At 37.1% G+C, this 25,126-nt stretch overlaps 1 protein-coding gene across 1 annotated transcript in view; it reads right to left on the reverse strand.

The window, feature by feature from the left end:
• The window catches only part of insrb (insulin receptor b), a 75,009-nt gene extending 51,997 nt beyond the window's left edge, over positions 1-23,012 (reverse strand). Inside the window, exon 1 of the mRNA XM_056271883.1 lies at positions 22,257-23,012. Coding sequence (XP_056127858.1) covers positions 22,257-22,335 — 79 coding nt within the window. The 5' untranslated portion in view covers positions 22,336-23,012. The remainder of the gene's footprint in view (positions 1-22,256) is intronic.
• Positions 23,013-25,126: the final 2,114 nt, after the last annotated feature.

Consider the following 25,126-nt stretch of genomic DNA (forward strand, 5'->3'; position numbering starts at 1 on the left):
AAACCATCGGGCGCGCTGTAAAATTGCGGACGCCGGTGACGTCACGATTCAGAAGAAAATCGCTCGTATCTCTGGAACGCAAAGACCCAGAGAGCTCAAATTCGGGGGAGGAGGTCCCAGGGGAACTCTTGCCCGACTGCTAGAGTGGCGGGCCTCGGTGATGCCCCCTACCGGATCGCCGTTCGCTGGGACCCCCGATTTCGAACGGCTATAACTCGGGGAGCCGGGCGAGTTGGACCTCGGGGGTGGGCTCGTTCGAAAGGCCCCGTCCAGCATTACGAACGATTAGAGTCTTGGGAATATTAATCAAAGATTGACTGAGATATAAGCCGAAAAACGTGCGCCTTTAACCGGACGTAACTCCCTGACCGTCTACAATAGACTGTATATAAGAAGAGAGGCAGGAGACTTCACATAGAAATAGGAATACTGGCCTTCAGAGGTAATAGCAAAACCCGACACGTGGATCATTGTAATGTGTGATTACAACCCCTTCACACACAGGCAATAAAAAAAGGATTCATTTTAGAAGAAAAGTTCCATATAGCACCTTTAATTTAGTAACTCTAACTGTAACCATGGTATTGTGGCAAAAATAGTCGAATGTTTTTACATTATTCATTTCAGGGTTCGAACGACCTTTTGAGAGTGAAATCAAGCACTTTTCAAGGGTTTCCAAGTGTTTCACACATTTTCCAGCCCTTTAAAGCTCTAAATAATATGATCGAATTTAAATGTTATTTTTAGTGTGATGACAAAAAACATTTTTCTTAGATTGTCCCCATCTGTAAAACTTAAAATTTCAATATGTAGAAAAAATAGCACTTGTTTGCAAACAAACATTTATTTAAAAATAAAAAACATTAAATGACCACTATTGCCAGTAGGTGGCGGCAGAAGGGCACTTATTGGCTTAGTAGCCATTTCCACTCCCTTTTATTGCTTTTAAATTTATATTTATACATTATAAAATCACTATTATAAAATATGAAATCAAGAAATCAATTTTTGTCAAAGCTTGACACTTTTTTGTGCTGAAGTATGAAAAACAAACTTTCTTCAAACTCAAGACTGAATTACACAAAGTAAATAGCGCTCCTTTTATAATCACTGAAGCTGTCGGTCAGTTCAGTGTGATACTATAGAAGAACAATGTTACATTTAATAAGAGTACAATATTTAAATTTGTCCCTATAAAATTAGTTTATTTCTAGGTTAAGGATGTCAATAAAAGTTCATTTTAAAGGTGCTGTATGTAACTTTTTCACTCTACTAAAGCATAAAAATACCATTTGCATATATTGAGGAAATATATACTTGTTTCTCTGAAAAACACTTCTACAGCCAGTTATTTTACTTTGAAATGTGCATTTCCAGGCTGGAATGTCCATTGTCATTGTCCATTGTGCTCGTTCCTGTTGCGTGTGCTCAAACTGGCAACCCGTGTGATTGTCCAGTCTGAGGAGCAGGTGGCGGCAGAAACGACGATCTCCGATATTTTGAATTCGACAGCAGTACCTATTTCGACCACTAGTTGTCATCCTTACATACTGCACCTTTAACTCAAGCTCAATGCTTTACTGTCAAATGTGCATTTCCAAAAAATAAACGTAACGTCATAAGTAACTGCACTTAATTAATGGAAAACAATTTATTAAAATACCTTTATGATTAAAAATCCCAATAAAGCGCTAACCAATCAGGTGCTAGCACCACCATCTGCAGAACTTAACTTAGTGCTGGTCTCAAATGTTAGTCTGGAGCCCTGGAAGCGCTTAGATCTGAATGAGGACAAGGTTACATTTTATTGTGTTGGTCAACATTTCCAAGGTCGGCTGTAAACAGATATGGAGCGCAGATATGGAGACCTCGTGCGCTTGTCTGTTCACACACTTTCCAAACTTCCCCTTTTCTTGTTCGCTAAACAACTTAAACTGCTCTTCATCCATATGGAGAGAGGGAAGCGTCCTGCCTCAGCCTGACTGAAAGCGGACACCTAGCCGTCATTTAGGACCCTGATTTATAGGCATCACCGCAGTGACGTCAGGTTTTAAGTTGCTGCCTGTTTACGCCACGCTCTGGGAATGAAAAGGGGGGCTTTTTAGATGCCGAAAAGAAGCTGCAGCTGGTCTAGTAATGCTTACTGGGTAATGTGCGACGAAATAATGACAAACTCCATTTAAGCGCTGAAACAGATGGAGCTAATCGACCACAACTCCGTTGAGCAAAACTTTATTGCTGTCGTACATGAAATATAAGATCTGCAGTATATACAGGTCAACAGCTAAAATACTTCAGTATAGTACAGTCATAGAAAGCAAGCAACAACTAGTGCATGAATATCTAGAAAGATCTACAGATAAACAACAGGCAGTATTGAGGTGGCAACTCAGCTTCTGAAACACAACGCTGGTGCTTATCATGAAAACCATCAACCAGGGCGCAGACAACTGTGAAAGTAACAGCTTTGCGTTCAAACACACGCAGATGAGTTGCACGGCATCTAAACAGCACCTGACTGCAGCTATGAGGGTCAACCGACGCTGCCGAACTGCAGAAAATAGACCAGGTGACCTTTTTTTAAAACAATGATGTTTGAGAGGTCATGCTACAGTTGGAATATTTTCACAAAATAGCGCAGACTCACATGCCTTACTGGTTTTATAAAAGTGTTACTGCACAATTAAAACATTAAAGTCCCACTCCGATCATATTTTGAGCTATTTTTTTAAACATTCCCAGTGGTCTTTAAATTATGATTATGACATTTTTAGCCAAAATCACAAAACCTGTGCCGTTTTCTGGGACTTCGCTTCAGCAGAGCGGCAGTAGCTCATTAGCAATTCGCCTCTGCGTTGTGGGCGGAGCCGTTGGCACGGAGACGACCCTCCCCCTGCCCGTTGCTGAGAGCTCTGTCTCTCCCGCTAGCTTACACCCCCAATACCGGTGGGGCAACAGTATTATATACACGTTAATTATTATTATCCGAAGTTAATCAAAGTTATCACCGATCACCGATCATTATTTCACTCCAAGACGTCGCGTTTGGAGACGCCCAGTGGAGTTACTACGTCACAACTCCAGTCGATTTTAGCCGGCATTTTAGCGTCTGCTACTGATTCACAGCCATTTGAATGTAGAAATACTCAGAAATACAACTTTGAGCTTATTTTTCTCAAGATATGTCCTCTAACATCAGAAAAATGCCACAAGAACATGTTAACACCTAGAAAAACATTTTTTCATCGGAGTGGGTCTTTAAGGACACAAATACTGCAAACAAAAACTAAACAGGAAAACAAAAAGAAAACTTATCTGAGAAAAACTGAAACTAAACTAAAATTGCCCACAAATGAACCTGAATTTTTGGTAATAGGTATATATGGTCCAGTATATAATAAAACTTTAAAAAAAATTCAGCATTAAACAAAAACGCCACTTGTCGTGTTAAACGCATACAAGCGCTAACAGTTATTGCATTAAATTTGACAGCCCTAAAATAATAAAACAAAAAGAAAACTATTGAAAGCTATTTAAATGAAAAAAGTATAAATCCAGAATTAACAAAACTAATCTAAAAACTAATTTAAATAGATTAAAAAATAAATGAAATAATTTAAAACATAATAATAATAATAATCATAATAATATACTTACACCATTCCGAAGAAATAGCACCCGACGACAATTGCAACGACTATAAAACGATTGATCCATATTGTGTATTTTAGCATACTTGGATTGTTGTATTGACCAATAGCAGGGTTATTATAGTTATCTATCTACTCAAACTAAAGCATAAATACAATTATTTTGTTGCTCGAAAAAAAATAAAAAAATAATTTCAGCTATAGCCGTACAGTGAATTAACTTTACTAAAAACTAAGACAACAAGCGAGAAAAAAATTATAATAAAACAGACGTATTTAAAAAAAAAAAACATAAAAAAATGTATTCATTGCTTGAAAAAAACCCCAGCTATAGCCAGTACAGCATATTACCTTTATGTACTAAAATAACCAAAACAAAAAAAATTATAAAAGGGTATATATACTTTTTTTTTTTAAATACTAAAAATGGAAGTTAAAAATGAAAACAGGACATGTAAAAATAAAACTAATTTAAAATATAAATATTTTGAGGTATCATGAGGTATCTTAATGACACTAAAATAACACTGGCCAATCGGCATCCAGGAACTGTTTTAAAACTGCACATCTGAAGGTTGATTCATTCTGCGAAGCTTTTTTTGGTTGAATCAGGTCATCTTTCCAAAATCTTCTCAATAGATCTGGGCCAACTACAAACAGCTTCTGAGACACTATAGCAGGGCCGTTTGTGAGTTTACATAAGGGCCGAGGGCCACACCAGAGACGAGGGGCCCATCGAAGGGGCGCTGCAGGTTAAAAACTCTTTTTTTTTTTTTTTTTATCGGCACACATCAGGCCGAATAAAAGGGGGACACTTAAGCTGTAACATGAGCCTCGCTATCCATGACGTAAGGCGAGCAGGACGGTTAGCGATCACACGCATGAATAGATGTGCCAATAGCCTCTTATGTGAACACAAACACACACCCAGACAATGCCACTGGAAATGTGACTTCCATAACAGGGCTGGAAATGAGGCTCGGGGGAGGAATCTTGCAAGGCAATCGAGAGGCTTCAACCTTCAACACCCACTCGAGGATTCAATTTCACACTCAAAGTGAGCGGCAAAACCTTTGCACTTTGGCTTTATTCAACAAGAAAATTTAGTAGCCATGGATAAATGTGACGACCGCAATAAACAAGCTCTCAGAAATGACCATCAATGCCTTAGCTACAATATCCCACTGTTTACATTATGAGATGCTTCCTTATTTTTAGCATCACATTCCCAATAGAGAATTTAATATGCTTCTAGCAATAGTGACTAGCGCTTGGAAATTGGAGCATGATGGCTCTTACACCACATGTCAGGAAGATCATGGACGCTCAGAGAAGCCATTGCTTTAGCTAATCTTCACTTGCATTGCCTTTGTCTTCCCACAAAATTAAAGTAATTAGTTCTAAAGTTAAAGTTCATAACTATATAGTCTGTGTTACTGGTGTTAAGGCTCGTACACACCGGGACGAATATCGGCGCGCGTTATTCGTCAGCGTTTTTCAACGCGTTTTTTGTGTTCACACCCAAGCGATTTTCGCTGACGTTGAGCCGAGTGAACATGCAAATTCATTCCCTGACATTAGATGGCGCTTAATGTAAAACAGAAATAGTCCTATTTTGTAGTCGCTGTCGCGTTTGTCATATAGTTCTTTATGTTCCGACACCAACAAGACCAGCAGCTCTACATTCATCTTGCCTCGCATCTTCCTCGTCTTATTTCTTCCCGGCAGTGTAGACCATAGATATCCATAATAAAGGCCATTTGCCAGCAGCGCGGACGAGACATCTAGACTTTATTATGGATATCTATGGTGTGTAGACGCTACTTGGCGCATCTTCTTCGCCGTTACGCTTGTGTGCTCGGCAAGACCGTTTTGTGTTTGAGCGCCCCCAAGTTTTGTTTTACTGTAACTTCAGAAGCTCCAGACACGTGAGCAAAAGCGCCAATCTCATTGGTCGGATAGTTTTTGACGCGGCGCGTCAAACCAAAAAAACTAACCCGAGGCGTTTTATTAAAAAATGACGCTTTTACGCGTGGCGTTTTTCGCGTCCGTGTTATTCGCCGACGTTTAACGCCTCGTGACTAAACAAAGGGCGCCTAGGTGAGTGTGCTGTTTAGTCACGAGGCGTTAAACGTCGGCGAATAACGCGCGCGAAATTCGTCCCGGTGCGAACAGGCCTTTACACAGTGTTCGGCCGTACACCGATTACATTACTTGGCAACCGCGGCACTGCCCCCACCGTCGTTTTGCTTTTTTATAGAAATAAAAACAATGAAACTGAAAGCGTCTGCTCTGCTCCATACAGCACGAGCTGCAGAGTCGCAGTCAGATTTCATTTATTACGTGATGAGCGTAAGGAGAGATGACTGACACGACAATAGCGGACGATTTGGTGCACAACAGATCCTGAGGGTCATTAACAAATATGGTCAGTACCGCAGCTCCCTATTCACAGAATACGCGTGATCGCGATTTCGAAAGTAAAAAGCGAGCGCACATTCAAAAGCGATCTCTGTAAAAGCAAAACCCTTTAGAGTGGGTCGTGGAGCGTGCAGTCAAAGAAACAACAATAAACATAATTCAAGACTTTTATTATGAAAGACATGAGTGAAAGCTGTTGATTCTTCTGTCAGACGCATTTTAAGTAGAGTTTGCCTGAGAAAAACGCGTTGTCCTGATTCAGTGTGCGGTCAGATGAGCTGTTGTCAGGCTATATGCCAGTGTCATTATTCTAACGTTATTTTCGTAACTTGTAACGAAATAAAGTCTCTCAACTCAGAAATACGAACTTTACTGTCCTGTCAGATGTTCTACTGTGCTCATAGTGCGCACTCTTCAATTGCATGTACATTTTTAAATAACTGACAGCGCATACCAACTTAGTAACTTTATTGCATTAACAAAAACTATTTTGGGACTGCCATTTAATAGCCGTACCTTATACTGTTTATTCATCAGTTTATTCAGATCATTTTAGCTGTAAAGCTTAACTTTATAGCAGAGAAATTTTTCGTTTCACTTCATTTTAAGGTGGCGCAGTTATATTGTACTTGCTAAAATAAGTAGCTACTGAGTAATATCAATTAACTACATGTACTTACTGTAGTTACAAGGTTTGGTTTAGTGTTAGTTAGCCTACTTGTAATTATGCATAATTTACTGTTATTACTATAGGAAGTACATGTAGTAACGTGTAACTACGTCACTTTAAAATAAAGTTTTACCAATTTTTGGGGGATTAACAATAGGATATATGATGCCCTAAACATTTTTCCTAAAACAGGTTTAATTTTCTAGCAACATATAATAATTACTTGTATAATATTATATTAATGTTACAAATTTCTTTTTTGGGGTGAAATATGAGATATTTCTTGAGATTCATGCATTAAGACAAAATGAAGCAACAGCTTTAAAAGAGGTGCTGAGGTTCTGCTTCCCACAATGCATTGCTTCTATTTCCAAACATTCAGTTTAGTTTACATAAGCTATTTCAGAGAATGGTCTGTTAGTTTGTCCAAAACTCTGACTGACTAATCCCACTGAATACTAAAATGTTGTAAAGTGGCCCGTTGGTCGTAGTATTGCTGATGACACACAACAAATTAAAAAAACAATTAAATTACCAATTTACAACAAACACAAACGGAAGGTGCAGAAAACGTCCATTAAAATAGCAAAAAGGAGTTCCGAGAACTTAAACTTGAGTTCGAGAACATCTTCATTTTCTGCATCATGCAATCATGTCTCAAGTAGGAGCAATGGAACGAATGGCTTTTATTTAGGCTAGCTCCTGGCCAGCAGAAAATGCTTTTAGCCTAAACAGGAAAAATCAGTCTAGGCCTAAAAAGCTAAAGAATTTATCTGTCAGGAAGCCAAGTTGCACATGACAAACAAGAATGTGGATTCTGTTCAAAATGCAATTTGTAGCAACATGCTTTTGAGCAAAAATTTATTGTGAAACAGTGAGTGCATCAAATATCAATTGCTGTGGGGTAATTACGCTCTCTCTGAAAGGCTTCTGCCCCCATTAACGCTGAAGAGACACTAGAACACATTTCCTAGTGCTTCTAAAAGCAGCTACGAGGCCCTCGGGTCATCAGGAGGCCCTTCCGACAGCAGAGGTATGTTCCTCATTGCACACTGCCCCAAAACCAGATGGGATCTAGCATCTTGACTATTTCTTTCAAATCCAGAAGAGGAAGCCACGTTTCTAACACGCCTTGGAAGAGCAACAGTTTAATGAGGTCTAGATCTAGGTTTTTACATTTCTCAGAGAATTTTCCACCAGTCCACCAGTTAGTCCAGAAACATATTTTACGTGAACACGAATTCAAGTACTCAACCGATGGTTCGATTATAGTTCTTGCATTACTGAGGTGCATACAAAAAATAACAGACATGCTTAAGATTTCCTTCAAATTGTAGCTTCACCCATTGCCCTCAAAAATAAAAAAAAGTTAATGACAACTTACACAATAGCGACCCTTGTGCCTACGAATGCAACACAAACATGCACATTTTAAAACGGAATGCATAAAATTGATGTGTAGCTCAAAACAGAAATATCTGAGTATTTTTTACATTACAGTCTGCGCACTAAACCCTTGTCATGAAGTTGCATGCAAGTCGTCGCCTTTACCAATAAAATTTATGAAAATTACAGTCAGACTCCAAATATTTAGGCCGATCTGTGAAATCAAGCTAGCCTAGCTTAAAATATCATCATTTAGATAACTTATAGCCCTATGAAATCTGAGATAAAGCAAATGCGTATGGAATTGCGGAATCCAGTCATTAAAATAGAATTTACAATGTAACGGAACATTAGTAAAATTTGGCAAATTTTGGATGAATAAATCCAGAATTTCTGGAGAGAAAAAAATTTAACTTTTCATAGGGCCAATTTGAAATTGTAACAATTTCAACAAATTTTTAGATTGTTTTCAGTTTTCAGAATTCGATTGATTTGACATGCTTTTTCATCATTACATTTTAATTATACCATTAAAACGGAATATAACAGAAAGACTAAAACAGAAAACAGACTTAAAACAAATTTTATAGAGGCCTAAAAAATGTATTTGTCATTTTATTTAAATTGCAGAAGATCCATGGTTTCAATTAATCAGACATTTATTGCTTTTGACTGCTAAATTGTAATGTAGCTTAAAACAGAATCCAGAAAAATTGATTCATTAAAGTTACAAGGGGAAAATAAAATGGATTTTATGGGGTATTATTAACCGTTATTGTTATCATGCTAAATGTCGCGTCTTTGATAGCAAATCCACCGCTTTCAACATCAAATTTGAGAAATTCTTTGTCAGGCTAACTGATCACCTATGATTGTGTTTTGTGCCATTCTGTAATACTTTGTCATGCCATGATTGAACAAACAAGTGTGTTTTGTTTTTTTAACGATGTTTGCTGTACCTTTTGCAGTAATGCACGTTAATTCCTTATGACGACAAATGCTACGGAACATGCTTGAAGACTTACACTACACAACGTGGTGTGTGTAGTTGGAAGGAGAGTATAAAGGATTATTACAATGTTTTTCTACGTCAAACACTAAGCTCCTCACCGCCATGCCATGTGAAACTCACTATCTCATCAGCATTTGCTGCTAACGTCGACGTGTTGATTTTTTCCACAGCATCTTGAGAGCAGGATGCAGCTATAAGGAAGAAAAGCTGCATAGAACCAAGGAGACAAAAGCCAATATTGATCAATTCAGAGTGCTGATGGGCGCTGCGTGTTTGGGTGAGACTGTGCGAGATGAATATGGCCATTGCAGTGCGCCCCTCCCCTGCCGTCTCTGGAATCAGTCCACACAGTTACCGCAGGGAGAGGAGCGGCCGAGCGTCTGCAGCGAGAGACAGGTCAATTTAATGGGCTGTTTGTCTGTTCTGGAGACCACCGGCTCAGACTGACTGCTGCTGGGTAAGCCCACGTCTACCCAGAAACCCACAGACCCTGTCAGACTCTATGGCTCATCATGAAGCAGTTTTGGGTGGTGTGTGATCATTATGGGTAAAGCAAGGACTCCGATTTAAAAACAGATTTAAATGTTTAAACAGAAAAGCATTCAATAAAAACCAAACTGGACATAATAGGAAAGTATCAAACAGACCATAACAGAACCAAACTGAACAGAAATGGAAAAAAAATATTTAACCAAACCAAAATCAAGCAGAACCAAACAAAACAGAATCTAACATAACCAGAAGGAACCAAACAGAACATAACACCCTAAGATAAAAAATAAACGAAAGAACAGAGGAGAACCGAAAAGAACGGAATCCAACAGACAAACAAAACCAGAACTGAAAAGCTCAGAAGAACCAAAGAGAACAAACACAAAAAGAACTGGCTAGAAACAAATAGAATCAATCAAAACTAAAATGGAACCTAACTGAATAGAATCAGGTAGAACAGAATTGACCAATAAAGAATTTGGCTTATTTTCAAACAAACTAATAGAACAAAATAGAACAGAAACAGAAAAGACCAAATAGAATCGAATAGATTTAAATAAAGAAAGTAAAGAACTGAAAAGAACAGAATCTAAAACACAAACAAATGGAGAATGAACAATAAAATAGAAGAGCAATCACCAAATAGAAATCAATAAAAAACAAATGCAACCAAATGTAACCATACTAAATAGAATAAGGTAGAACTGAAAAGTATGTCGGATTTTTTTCAAAGAAACTAATAAAACTGGTTAGAACAGAGTCCAAAAGAAACAGAAAGAACCAAAAAGAACCGAATAGAGTAAAAGAAAAAGTAAAAACTGAATCCAACTGACACAAACAGAACTGAAATTCACCAAATTGAACCAAACAGAACAAAATTCAACAAACATAAAAAGAACTGGCTAGCACCAAATAGAAATCAATCAAAAACAAATAGAACGCAGCTGAATAGAATCAGATAGAACCAAATAGAACCATAAAGTATTTGGATTATTGTCAAAGAAACTAATAGAATAGAATCCAAAAGATACCGAAACAGAAATAACAAAATAGAACTGAATAGATTCAAATAAAAATAAAATAAAGAACAGAGAAGAACAGAATCCAACAGACACAAACAAATCCAGACTAAACATAAAACCGAAGAGAACAGAACAAATTCAACAAGCACAAAAAGAACTACCAAGCACCAAATAGAAATCAATCAAAAACAAATGGAACCCAACTGAATAGAATCAGTTAGAACCGTATAGTAGTTGAATTAATTTGAAAGAAACTAATAGAACTGAATAGAACAATCCAAAAGATACAAAACAGAAACGGAAAGAACTGAATAGAGAAAAATAAAAAAACCAAGAACACAAAAAATTAATCCAACAGACAAACAACTGATTTGAACCAAACTGAACAAAATTCAACAAACACAAATAGAACTGGCTAGAAGAACCAAACACAAAGCAATCAGAACCTAATTGAATTCAATCACGCAGAAACCAATAGAACCAGAAGGTGTTTCGATTATTTTCAAGGATTCTAATGGAACCAAATAGAACAGAATCCAAAAGAAACCGAATCAAGTAGAAACAAACGGAATCAAATCGAGCGGAATCAAACAGAAAGAACCAAATAAACTGAAACGTTTCTTAACAAATGTTATTGATTTCGCTGCACAATCCTTAAGCACGAACCTCTCCACTACAAACATTGTATTCCATAGCATAGAGGAGCCCCTTCATAAACAATGTCCAATATTCAAGCATTTATGAATATTTTTGAACATGTACCTGCAAGAATTAGACAGCAATGAAATATCAATTCATTACGCCGAGTCTAGCAGCTCAACTAATATTTCCACTATTTGTTTTTCCGTTAGACTTCCCTGGACACTAAACAGTTTTCTAAAATATTTTCAAACACATGTGAGCATGTTGGTTTTTCCATTCTGGATCTCCTTAACCCAAGCAAGGTGGGACACGTACAGAACCTGCAGACTCAAGAGTAACCCACAAATCACTCACTGTCCTAACAGACCCAAAAAACAACATTTCATAGATTTCATATTTGGATTTATTTGACAACACAGTAGCAGCATTTGCTACACGATAAAATACATGGAACATCTCTGCGATACAATATGAATAAATGGAGAGTTTTGGTGTTTCTGCAGTGACGCTATCCTCCAAGCATCCCACCATCTACGTGAGCCTGTTCAAATATCTCACGGGCAGTTGGGCAAAGTTTGGGGCTTTAAAACAAGACGTTACACAGCACATGAAAAGGGAGAAAGGAACTAACCAAAGCAAACAAATAAAGCTTGGCGAGTGGACTTTACTTCATTAACAATAGATACACTGTTTCCTTTGCCACTGTAGTAAACCACGGTTAATTTCTTGCCCTGGTTGGCTGCCAAGTGCAGTATGAGCCGTCGCCTCGGCGCTTGGCTCGCTGTTTGGACACATTTATGAAGTTTTCCTCTCACGTTGAAGCATCTGACACAAAGACAGACTAAAAAACGTTGTGAGCAAAATTGTGTGTCAAAATGTGCCTGTCAAAAATTATGGATTATGGCTGCGAACAAGTAATGAATGGTTGGATACAAACCATAAAAGCCTCCAAAAACAAAATGTGTGAATCACATCTCACTGGATAAACTAATTTAGTTGTTTTTGAGATGTCGTTGCAAAATATATATTTTTTTTGAATGAGCTGCTATTTATGTTGCATTAATTGCAATAAAAATTTTCAAGAAAGAACCATTTCAGTTTTTATTTCAAAATGTCATGTTTAATTCAATGTGTTACTCGCAATTGTTCGTGTAATTAACTAGCAATTTCTTTCTACACCAACTTTTTTCAGTGCAGATGTTTCCAACACATTGTTTTCAAATAAAAATGTATCATTACTTTAAAGTTAAAATTAAATCAAAATGTGATGCCATTTAAAGGTGCTCTATGTAACTTTTCTACTAAAATGAATATTTTTTTATTGCCTGTGTGTGAAGGGGTTGTAATCACACATTAAAATGATCCACTTGTCGAGTTTTGCTATTACCTCTGAAGGCCAGTATTCCTATTTCTATGTGAAGTCTCCGGGTCGGATTTACCGCGAAATCCAACGAATGTGACGTGCATGCGCGCTCCCGAGCCTCTCTCCTTATATACAGTCTATTGTAGACGGTCAGGGAGTTACGTCCGGTTAAAGGCGCACGTTTTTCGGCTTATATCTCGGTCAATCTTTGATCAATATTCCCAAGACTCTAATCGTTCGTAGTGCTGGACGGGGCCTTTCGAACGAGCCCACCCCCGAGGTCCAACTCGCCCGGCTCCCCGAGTTATAGCCGTTCGAAATCGGGGGTCCCAGCGAACGGCGATCCGGTAGGGGGCATCCCCGAGGCCCGCCACTCTAGCAGTCGGGCAAGGGTTCCCCTGGGACCTCCTCCCTCGAATTTGAGCTCTCTGGGTCTTTGCGTTCCAGAGATACGAGCGATTTTCTTCTGAGATCGTGACGTCACCGGCGTCCGCAATTTTGCAGCGCGCCCGATGGTTTTCTGCTAATATCTTCGCGAAAACACCACCAAAAACTATGGAACTTATATGGTTCTTTTCAGCTCGACTAGATGGTCCCAACGAGCTCGGTGCTCGCCGAATCCGTCTAGTATTCGCCGAGATATTTGCGTAATAGACGGTATTGTCTATGAGTTCGAGCACGAGCGCTCTTGTAAAATTTGGTTGCAATCTGAAACATCACCACTAGAGGCCGCTAAAGGTTACATAGAGCACCTTTAATAATAACAAAGTACAGTTTTAAAAAGTATATATATATTTAAATATAAAAAGAGGAAATTACCATGCACAATTAAAAATCCAATATTGATCAAAACTAATAAATTAAGAAAATCCAATATGGTATTTTGCAAACTTACAATTTCATGTTTACTTTAAAACTGTAGTCTCCCTTTTTCTCAATTGAAAGTAGCCCAAAACTTATAGTGTAACTACATCTGAGCTTGAGGAGCAATCAAGTTTTCCCTACCAAACATTATGGATTGAATGAAAACAAGCAGGCGATAAAGGTGAAAGGGTTTGTGTTCACACTTACAAACTGTACAGGGCCCGGTTATTTTAGACAGGCATTATTTCTACGTGTTATCCAGACAGGACGGCTGCAAATACGTGTTGTATGAGCGGAAAAACAAAACCGTGGATGACAGTGAACTCTTTCACCTCCCCTTAAATGAGAAAAACTCTTGGACGACGTGCCGTCTGACAGCAGCGCTCGGGCACAGAGCCACAAAATCACAAAGTAACCCGTGCTTTTGGCCTTGGGTGGGGAACGTGGAACCCAGCGATGGGAATGTTCACTTTTCTAACGTGGTCTACGGCATTAGCGGCAGAGAAATGAATATATACAGCTAAAAATAAACCAAATAACCTCTGATTTCTCATCCCACACCTCTACAAAGAGTAAAGCAGGTGGAGCAATCCAACATAAAGGCTCTAAACTCAATCCAGTTAAAGGAGTAAAGACCTACGCTGCCACACAAGATTACGAGAACAACAAAGACTTGGAAGGCATCCTGCTAGAGTATGATCTAATTCTTCATCTCCAGCTATGTCTCCTAATGCGGTCAGGCTCAAGGCAATGAGATTCCAAGCTGAGAACAGAGCAAAGCGTAATACGACAGTTCATTTAATGTAAAGTTACTTGACAGGATCTGAGTTTGACACTTCTGAAAAAGCCTTTAAACATTCAAAGTCTAGATCAAACAGAAAAAAAAACCCGAATCAAACAAAACACTCTATTAGTATTCACTCCTAAACCACTTGCTAAATGTCTCCGAAACCGGAGATGTTATTGAAGTCAAAATGAAACAATTGCAACCCTTTTTCGTGTAAATTTTCGTGTAAAGGAAAAAAAAAACTTTTCAAGTTTTACAAAAAGACAAAACCTTTGTCTTTAAGAATAACAGGCAGCAATGAATCGTTCACATTAAGTCAAAAAACATTTAAGAAAGTAGGATCAGTTTTGAATTCACGTCGACTTAAGTCTAAAAAAATGTATAAAGCCCACATTAAGCAAACTACATATTATAAACTCTTGCTTTGTTTCACATACAACTGAGGTTATATTAGAAACATTGCTAATTATGTTGAACTGACAAATTATGTAGGCTAATCTAAAAACTAGTGATGCGCCGATAAAATATTTTAGCCGGAACCGATCATTCTTTATATTTGAAAGCCGATAAAATATATATATTGGCCAATAAATCTAAAATCTCATTTTTATAGAATTGTTGAGAGCTTGATTACAAAAAAAATCCATGTCCCAAGCACACAATTATGATGTTCTCATTATAATTTTATGTAGACTATGACAGCCAAACTTAACTGTATGTCTCTTTTTTTAAGTGATTCTAATCATATTTCAAGCAATTCAAAACCATCATGGTGAACTGCGCATCTGAAGTGTCTTAGCTGAAGGAAATAATCCATTATTTCAGTCCGATAACATAAAAAAATAAACATATATCGGGCGATACCGATATGGTGGCCGATATATCGTGCATCCCTTATAAAAACTATTGGCAACACTTTAGTTTAGGGTCTAAATCTCACTATTAACTAGTTGCTTATAAGTCCATATTACTAGGATATTGGCTGTTTATTAGTACTTATAAAGCACATATTAATGCCTTATTCTGCATGACCATATTCTAAATCCCTTAATCCTACACAATACCTAAACTTAACAACTACCTTACTAACTATTAATAAGCAGTAATTAGGAGTTTGAGTAAAAAGCTGTAGATTTTAATCTACTATTAGTTAGGTAATAGTGAGAATTGGACCCAAAACTAAAGTGTTTTAATTAAACAGAAATATCTGTCAAATAACTTATAGACTGCAAAATCATTCAAGTGCGACACAATATTTCATAATTTAGACCATTTTTTGCAACTCAGAATTGTGAAAATATGACATAAAATGTAGGGTTTCTGGAGATTAAAGTTTGTTTTCATGCATTGCTTCAGAATATTTTCCCCCTCAACTATCTGATAATATTTACTTGCAGTGAGAAGGGAGAAGAAAAAAACTAATTTAATTTACCGCAAAGTAAAACAAATTAATGTCACCCTCTTAACCTTGTTGAAAGGTTTATTGGCAGAATAAAGATGAGTATCGCTCATATTTACGGCTCTGTAATTGAGGGAATAGCCACACACATCGAGATATGCAGCTCAGAAGAAAAAGGAGCTTGTCTTCACTCATTAAATGATTTTATACAATACTTCCTCTAAAACAGCCCTAGCAGTGCTAACCACTGAAGAAAAACAACATCATTCAAAATAACATTATTTAGTTTCAATATATTTAACCCACTTATATTTCAGCTACTGTATTTCAACATAGTTATGAGCAATTGAAAGTTAAAAGGGTGTAACGCCGGTACACAAAACTGATGGTTCGGTAATCGGTACGTACCTCGGTTTTTTAAAGATAAAAAAATGATCTGCTAATGCTGTAAACTATATAGGTAGCCCTTACTTGTACATTATAATGTTAAAGGTTAACAACAGACTCCAAACCATTAACCCAAATTCATTTGCTTTTTATTTTTTAGATATAATAATCAACACTGCAAACATCTAAACTGCACATAATGCAGTTTTTGCATTAACTTCTAAATCTAATTATAAAAATATCTCTTTACTCCAATTTAATCATTTACACAGTGGCCGTAATTTTCATGACAGATTTATTCAAACATATGCATTAAATAATCAAGACATCACTAACTGGTTAAGTAAAATATAATGAATATTTAGGCTAATATAGTGCATATTTAGCGAAAGAGTATATTTCTCCAGCAAACTAACAAACTGTGGACACTGAATGACTTGCCTGAGGTAAATGTAATGCTATGTGGGATATTGTTTTCAAGCTGTTCTATTGACGTCTTTCCGCCGTTAAAACACTGATTGAGCGATTACACGAGATATGATACTTTTCTGTAAATTGAAGATAATCTTGCAACATACCTTCAGATGCTTATTCATATTTATTCTACCACTGGTATTGACGAGGAAGAGATTTGAACTACACTGCCGTTTGAACTACACTGTCACGCAACATCAAAGAGTGTCAAAACGGCATCTTTGTTTGCATTTCCTGATAAAATGGACAGAATTTGAAAGATGACACTTTTTTACCGAAAGTTAAAAAAACGCAGAGCTTATTGCAATTATTGGTGGTTAATGGTGGTTACGCTTCAACGCTGTAGGCTATTAGTCGTGTAGACATAAAGATCATGTACCGAACATTCGCAGGCCGAATACTTGTACAGTTACAAACCTAATTACCATTTAATCAAATGTCAAGGAAGAAAAAATTGTTTTGTGACATAAGGTGAAGTCAACCTCAACACCAGTCACAGTTGCTAGGCGACAAAAACAATCATCCGTAGGCTAGATCGTCCCATTTAACATCGCTTGATCCGAACTTCACGGCCTTCGAAGGATGCAGCCTCTGAATTGGGACACAATTTATATCTATAATTGTATCAAGCCTGCGTTTATCAAATACAAACTTCTTAGGCAAACTAAATATAGTCTTCTTAGCTAATTGCTTTGTTGCACAGTTGATGAAATTGAGGTTATAACATTTTTAACATATTGCTGTTGCCGCCATTTTATAAAAGCAATAAGCTAAAGCCACTCAAGTGTAGAGATAGTCCGTCAACATATAGCGCAACTGCGCCTCTGGCGACCCAAGCTCGATTCCCAGCTTGAGGTCTTTTTCCGATCCCGTTCCCCACTAGCCTGGTTAAAACCAGACCATTCTCAGTTGTAACTGAGTTATGGTCTGGCAAAGCGTCATAGACGAATCATTTCCAGAGGGGCGTCACCAACGGCCGTCGCGGATAGACCTAAAACCAATCAGAGCGATGAAGGAGATGACGTATGCAGTGCGGCGGACAAACATCTCCGAGTGTTGTTCTTTGCTCGGTTTTTAACAAAAAGGAAACGTTCAAATCGCTTAAAACAGACGCGATAGCTGATTCGAACGAGTGTTGTTCGACGGCGGCATCCATCTTTGTAATGTAGGCTACAAAATCTGCTTCAAAATCCCAGCGCTGTCGTCATCATGAAAAGCCCGCCCCAACGTTTCTGATTGGTGCCTCGATTTCGACGGATTGGAAATGAGCTTGAATGAGCTCTTTGCCAGACTAACTTTCAGAGCAAATCTAAATTTGCCGGAAGTTGTCTGGGTTTTCCCAGGCTAGTTCCCCACGCTTTCCTGTCAAAATCTCTACTGTCCTATCTAATAAAGGCACAAAAAGTGTAGAGATTGGCCACAAATCTAATCGACAATATAAATCGACGAATAAAAATAAAGCCTCAAAACTTCCATTTTGATTTTACCTTTGCATTGGGTTCTGATTAATAATTGTCAAAAGAACCCCATTTAAAGCCGTAAATTTGTAAATTTCTAGGTAAAAAATTATCCTAAATAAATTTGAGCAAGTACATATCCAGCCAGTGTTCAAAACTATCTGCTTGCCTTAGCTCGATTCAAAACGGTAAGCTTGTATTAATGTTTTTAATTCCAGTGGCACTGGTGGATTTCCGCGGGAGATTCGAGCATGTCTTTGCGTCATTACGTCACATCTGTACACATAAAGAAGGAGTCTCGGCTAGTATAAGCTATATTGTTTGCGAGGATGTTGGAGGTGGAGATTTATAGCCTTTTCTCACAGCACTTGATATAATTAAACTTATCAATTTGATGGCGGATCCAGAAAGATTCAAACGACAATCACCAGTGACAACAGATTCACCCGCTGTAAAATGCAAAAGACTTCGGAGTGGCTACAGAAAAAAAAGAGACTGCGACCGGACCCATGCGAAAACAAGGATAAATATCGGAAGGGCTTTAAATGTAGTCACGCAATGCTGATGTTGAACATTAACAATTTGGGAACAAAGTATAATTTGCACGGTTTGACTTGATATGATAAGCGATCGTTAGATTTAATCAGTGTGATTTACTGCAATGCTTTTTAACAACCAACGTGGATGTTACTTGTTCAGATGACAATTTAGGGTGAAAATTATTATGTTGGTCATACTTCCAAAAAAGTAGAATGTGATTCCGAATGGCAGTCTCCACACCGGCAGGCGACTGACACCCGCACACTCTACTATTCAGCCGCGCTGTGCCGTGCCGAGGCACAACCCATGTAAAGTTGATAATTCCGCAAATAACTGCAATTCCAGATTTTTAACAGAGATGGCAACAAAGAGGAAAAACTACAGACTGCAGCTTTAAGGCATAAGCTTTTGACAGTCCTCAAAATACATGTAGCCCATCAGGTAGCATAACAGAGCTGCCAAAATTCTCTAAACCCCACAAATGCTGGAGACAAGCTGTCTTTCCACCCTCTCATATGTGCTGAAAGGGCCCCAACTCATCGCTTACTGATCCCTGCATTACTAGCATGGTTTGACAGAGACATTATGGCATGAGATCATTGACAGATAAAGCCGGATGGATACAAACAGCAACCGGCTCATCAGATCAGATTTTTCAGGCATGTTGTAAGAGGCATCGACCTCATTTGTGGCCCACAACAACCCAACATGGAGAACTGTGTCAACAAAAGAAACAAGCTGCCTTGAATCTTTAGTCAATGAATATTGAGTAGAGGCGTGACTAGGTTAAGACTGAACAAGTCAACAGGTCAGTCGAATACGTCAATGTGGAAATTACGGGCCCTGCAAGGTGGAATAAGGGCAGGTTGCTCCGTTCACGCCCTGGAACATCTTGACATGGTAAAGCGAGGATAGTACCGAATTAAAACCGATGTGTTCGTAACAAGATCACAAACAGAAATGAGTGTAACATGAGTGGCTTAAAATGGTCTAATCTAGAACACCTTCTACTTCCTTGATTTATCACCATCATAAAACTTAATGTGAAAAGTTATATAATTAGTATCAAAAATGTCACTGCTTATGTTAATTCTGATATACTTTAAAAAAAATTAAACATATATATATAAAACAGTGATTAAATGTTGCTTTACAAGTTCAAACAGCAATTGTGCTTTCTAGGAAAGAAACAGTGCAAAGTAACAGTCGCAGATTCTTTCGTAAAAAATGTTTTGCAAAAATACATTTTATGCATGCATTTAAAGTTTTGAAGTTTGTTCTTGTATGTGAATGTATGAAAAATCAGTTTTGAAGTAACAACCTCGAGAAAAGGGCCACACACCAATGAACCTGCGAGAAAAGCCTGCGAAAATGCTCAGATTTCCTGGGAAAAGCCCACCCTGGAGATTCGGAGAGCAGAACATAGAGCTCACATGCTACATGGCAAATGTTCAGATACATGACCTGGAAGACAAGAGGTCAGCAGGCACCAGACGCCGAATTGAGTCCCGAAACCCTCAACGGCAAGAGCACCTACAGGGTGGGCCACTTCAAAGACATTCCACACGCTTGGAATTCTGGGAGACATACCAAGGCAAACTGCAGAGTGTCAGAAGATCCCAAACAGGTCCATGGAGTTAGAGGCCAACGGTAATGTTAAAACTATTCCAACGTATTCTAACATCTTAATATTCGAGAGTTCAACCGTAGATGTTTTCTAAAAGAGTAACAATTACTGGACAGTTTAGTTTAAAAGATTGGCTCAGATTTGGAAACACATGGAAAATGGTTTTAAATAGACCAAAAATTCCCACTTCCAAATTTTCCCATGTTTCTTTACCTGAAAAACAAACAGATTGCATAAAGGTTTATCAAGTTTCTGATAGAAAAATAATAACACCGGCAAATACCTCATGTTTTCCCAATCTACAGTTCAAATGGATCGCTGGGATGCAACAGTTACCTATATTAGGGAAGATCCAATTATTTCCAGACCATTATTTATATCACCATGTTACTATTGCAGGCATCAGTCAAGCACTTTCTTGAGAAGGCAGCTCTAAAAAACATTTCCAGGCGACGATTCTAAGTGTGCCCATAAAAGTGCCTATCCTAAATTTAAATTGATGTTCAGAAATGGAAAAGCTGAAGGTGTTTAGATATAGTAGCTATATATTCACAGCAATACAGGATCTCACTAAACGTGTGCTGTAGCTTCTCCATTGAACACATGAATGAAAAATAGTGTGTATATAAAAATGCAATTTAGCACACACCTGATAACGCCTTATTAATAACCATTAAATTTACTTATGTTTATACGTACGGTACCGGTCAAAAGTTTTTAAACATTACCATTTTTAATGCTTTTGAAAGAAGTCTCTTATGCTCATCAAGCCTGCATTATATAGAGCTTTTTACAATACAGATTGTTTCAAAGCAGCTTTACAGAGAAGACAGGAAAATAATGCAAAAAAGTTTGATTCCAGAAGAAAATAGCATCACAGTCCAGCTTAAGTAAGTTCAGCGATGTTTCATTTTAGTTTTTAAAAAGTTATTAATTTAGTTCATTTATATATATATATATATATATACATATATATAGCCGCTCTGGTCTCTGGAGTAAACCGTGATGGTTCTTGTATAATATTGTGTCAATGCAGGCAGATCAATATTATTGTTGAATATTAAATTTAATGTTAAATGTAATGTCCCCAACTAAGCAAGCCAAGCCAATGGCAACAAAGGTGGAAAAAGGCGACAAGTGTGTGTGTGTGATATATATATATATGGACAATATACAAGCAATATATTATATAATATGTATGACTTGATAAATGTACCACTGGCCATAGCATGATTTGTTCATTTGTTTGTAATTTGTTTGTCGACTTACAATACAATTAAGAAGAACTAGTATGAATAAATAATTTTCATTTCAAAACATATTGATTTAAATATACACATATACGATTAAAAAAAAATACAAACATATGTGATATGTTTGTTTGAGAGTTACACCCACACAACGCTTAAAATATCTTCCAATGCCATATTCTGCACGCAAACATTATTTTACTTCTCATCTGGGAATTATCCATTGATATTACACAGAAGACGACCACACATCTCTGGAAATATAGATAGAAAGAAACCCAATGTAGGCTAATCCTGCACTTGTGGGATCTGGGAATCTTCTTAAGGCCTCAACTTGTTTACAACACGCTTCCAAATCGAACGTGAAGTACGTGCGTGTGCGTCTCCGTGACTGGAATCCAGGCGTGCGCGCGCTCGTGAATCCCGCCGAGTCCAGTCACGAGCGCTAATCTGGCCTTCGGGCTGACGCACAGAACGCCAGGCCTAAGGAACAGCCCATTTCGAGAGGAAGTGGGGGAACCATGTATATAAACATACGGTTAACAATAAAATAATTAAGATTTCATTCCCCAAATGACCGAAATTGTACCTTTACAAAATATCTGACTCATAAAATGGCTTATAAAAAGGCATTTTTAACACAAAAAGTCGTTTAAAAACAAACAAATATGTGCAACATCCCTCGCCAACACGTCGGAGCTGCCCGAAGTCTACATGAGTGAATTCCACAAGTCCCCTCAGTTGTAAACTAATAGTACACATTAGCGGAATAACATATCTACATTTTGTGAATTAAAGCGTGTTATTACTCACTTTCTCCATGTAGCGATCCGCAGAGGCACACGATGTAGGCGAAAGTGACCAAAACAACCACAGATGTGTCCAGCCGCATTATGTCTCGCGACACGTTTTAGTTTTCTTGGAAAATTAAATCCACCTCTGGCGTGTTCAAAAAAACAACAACAACAAAAATCAAATAAAAAATAAAATAAAATAAAAACGTTAATTAGCTTATATCCAGGCTAATAAAGTCTCAATCACAGCGACAACTTAAATGAGACCCCCCAAGAAGGGGACCCAGGGGTCCACCGTGCTTCAGTTAAAAATAATGTTCAATTTAAATAGTTGTTGCCTACGCAGCACGGGTTAAATTACTATTAAATAACATGATCTTGCACTCTAGTGAAAAATAAATGAACAAAAATCATTTTGAACGATTTTTCGGATGCATCTCTGCTTTCAGTATATCAAGCATGAAAACGTCCATGCATTTCTTCCATGGAATCAATCCCACAATTCTAGGAATGGGGTACCCTTAAGGGTACAGTACATTGCAACTTTTTCATATCCCTGTTTTAGTTTGCAAATTCCTGTAAAATCAACAATAGTATGGTTGCCTTGAAAAAGAGAAGAAAAAAAATCCACTGTTCACAGAAAAGCTTGCAGATGTTTCCCAATCGTCAAAATTTCCAATTATTTGACAGATTTTAATGTCTCGGAGGGCAGAGGCAAAATATAGGCGTTATTCCACAGGTCGTTTCATGTATTGCCAAATGTTCTTATCAGAAAAATGTCCTCATCACACACACATGCATAAACCAAAGGGGCTTTTTTGTTTTCTGTTTTTTTTTTTTTTTTTTTGCTATTCCGCTGTCAGATAAGCCACCGTGCTCTAAAATTAAATATCCACACACGTTTGTGTATATACGAAGCGTTGAGATCACAAATAAAAATATGGATATTCCCCTAAAGCCTTTGCTTCTAGCACAATGCTCCCGAAGTGTGTGAGCGTACGCGCGTCACGGCCGCGTTGCGTTTTAATCTTCCACGTTTAAACAGACCAGCGTCCAACGCGTGTCCAGACTGCCCACAAAACCACTCAATTCCGTCCACAAGACCCCAGTGTGCGGTTTAGATGAACTCGTTGGCGTGGGAATGGGCTGAAAGTGGGTAAAAACTTCTCTCGTGTTGTCGGCGGTATGGTTTTCCCCCTCTCGTCTCTCCCTGTGTACCTCCACCAGTAAACAAGTACTGCCAGTCAGCTGGGGTAGAGCAGCGGCGAGGCCCAAAACACGGAGCGGAGCGCAACGAATCGTCGTGACCGCTGGAATGGAGTCTGTTACACGCCCACATAAAGAGAAAGCAAGAGTCATGAATTAAATACACTTTTTAAATATACGTTTCCATGTATATAAGGCTTAAGACTTAAGACATTTTGGTGCTTGAAATCTGAATCCATGAAGTATTTTACACGAAAAAACTGATTAATTTATTTAAAATAAATTATATAAAAATGTATTTTAATTATATAAATTAAAATTAAATAAAAAAGCAGTTTATATGTATTTTATATTCTATATTATTTTGTATTATTATTTTATTTATCAATCAAAATATATGTATTTAATGTTAGTTGACAAATAATATTAAAAAAATAAAACAAAAAATAGGGCAGTATAATGTAACATAACATAACAGAATATAATTAATAGAATAGAATAATTGCTCTCAAATTGATTAATCAAACATAAAAGTTAGTAAATATATAAAATATATAGAAATATTATTTATAATATAATATAATGAATATAATATAATTTAATTAATATAATAATTATTGCTCTCAAATTGATGAATCATCTAACATAAAAGTTTGTCAATGTATAAAATATAGAGAAATATTATTTATAATATCAGATATAATATAATATATAATATAAATAATATATTATAATGTAATATATAATATAATATTTTTGTGATGTCTTCTACACAGGCTTTCATCACTCATGTGTTACTTTAGTATCACTTATTTACTATCATAGTTTTTACTAATATTCAGAATTATTTTTCATTTTTATAATTTCCGTTTTCATTTTAATTTTAATTAAAGTTTTAGTAGACCTTTGTTTAGTTTGTAATGTCTGTATAGTTTTTGCTTATTTATATTTTGGTTTTAGTTTGAATTATTTTAGTATTTTAGTTGAATTATTTTTATTTATTTATCAAATTAAATGAAAATGTAAAACGTTTATTTGGCAACTAGATTAAATAAAATAAGTTAAAAAAAAATAAGATTTCGTTTAATTTTAAATATTTATTTTTTAAATATTTGCCAAAACATTTTTTCTTTATGTTTTTAGTTTTAGTAATACCCTAAAGTCTCTGGGAGACTGAAATGTGACTTGTTTGAACAGAAATGATGTCTGTTAAGGTACTAACATTTGAAGGCGATGATTTGCCACTGAAGTCCCTGTGACATGAAGGCGTCTGCCTAAAACATAAATGTAATTTAATTGGACAGTTTAATCTGTGAAAGCACTCAGGAACAGAACATCTTGTTTGCTTTAAAGCTGTGATTAATCTATCTGTTATACAAGAGCTCATATACTGACTGTTCTAACACCAGTAATCCAAAATGATTTCTGTGATCTGATTATTCCCGTCCCCCTTCATCAACCAGACACACACATACACACACCTGTCAGATGATGAACGCGCATGTCATTATGTGCTTTGCTGTCATTTTCTGTTCTCACAGCCAATGAGAACTCATTCTCATTCCCATATTAAAAATCACATTTGTATTTGCACAATGTAAAAATAATCCTCATGATGCAGAAAAACTACAATATATTATTTCAATTGTAAAACATTTATAGATCATATGCTAAGGATTTTGA

The sequence above is a fragment of the Rhinichthys klamathensis genome, unplaced genomic scaffold (assembly GCF_029890125.1).
Source record: "Rhinichthys klamathensis goyatoka isolate OS25496 unplaced genomic scaffold, OSU_Roscu_1.1 h1tg000327l_1, whole genome shotgun sequence".
NCBI lineage: Eukaryota > Metazoa > Chordata > Actinopteri > Cypriniformes > Leuciscidae > Rhinichthys > Rhinichthys klamathensis.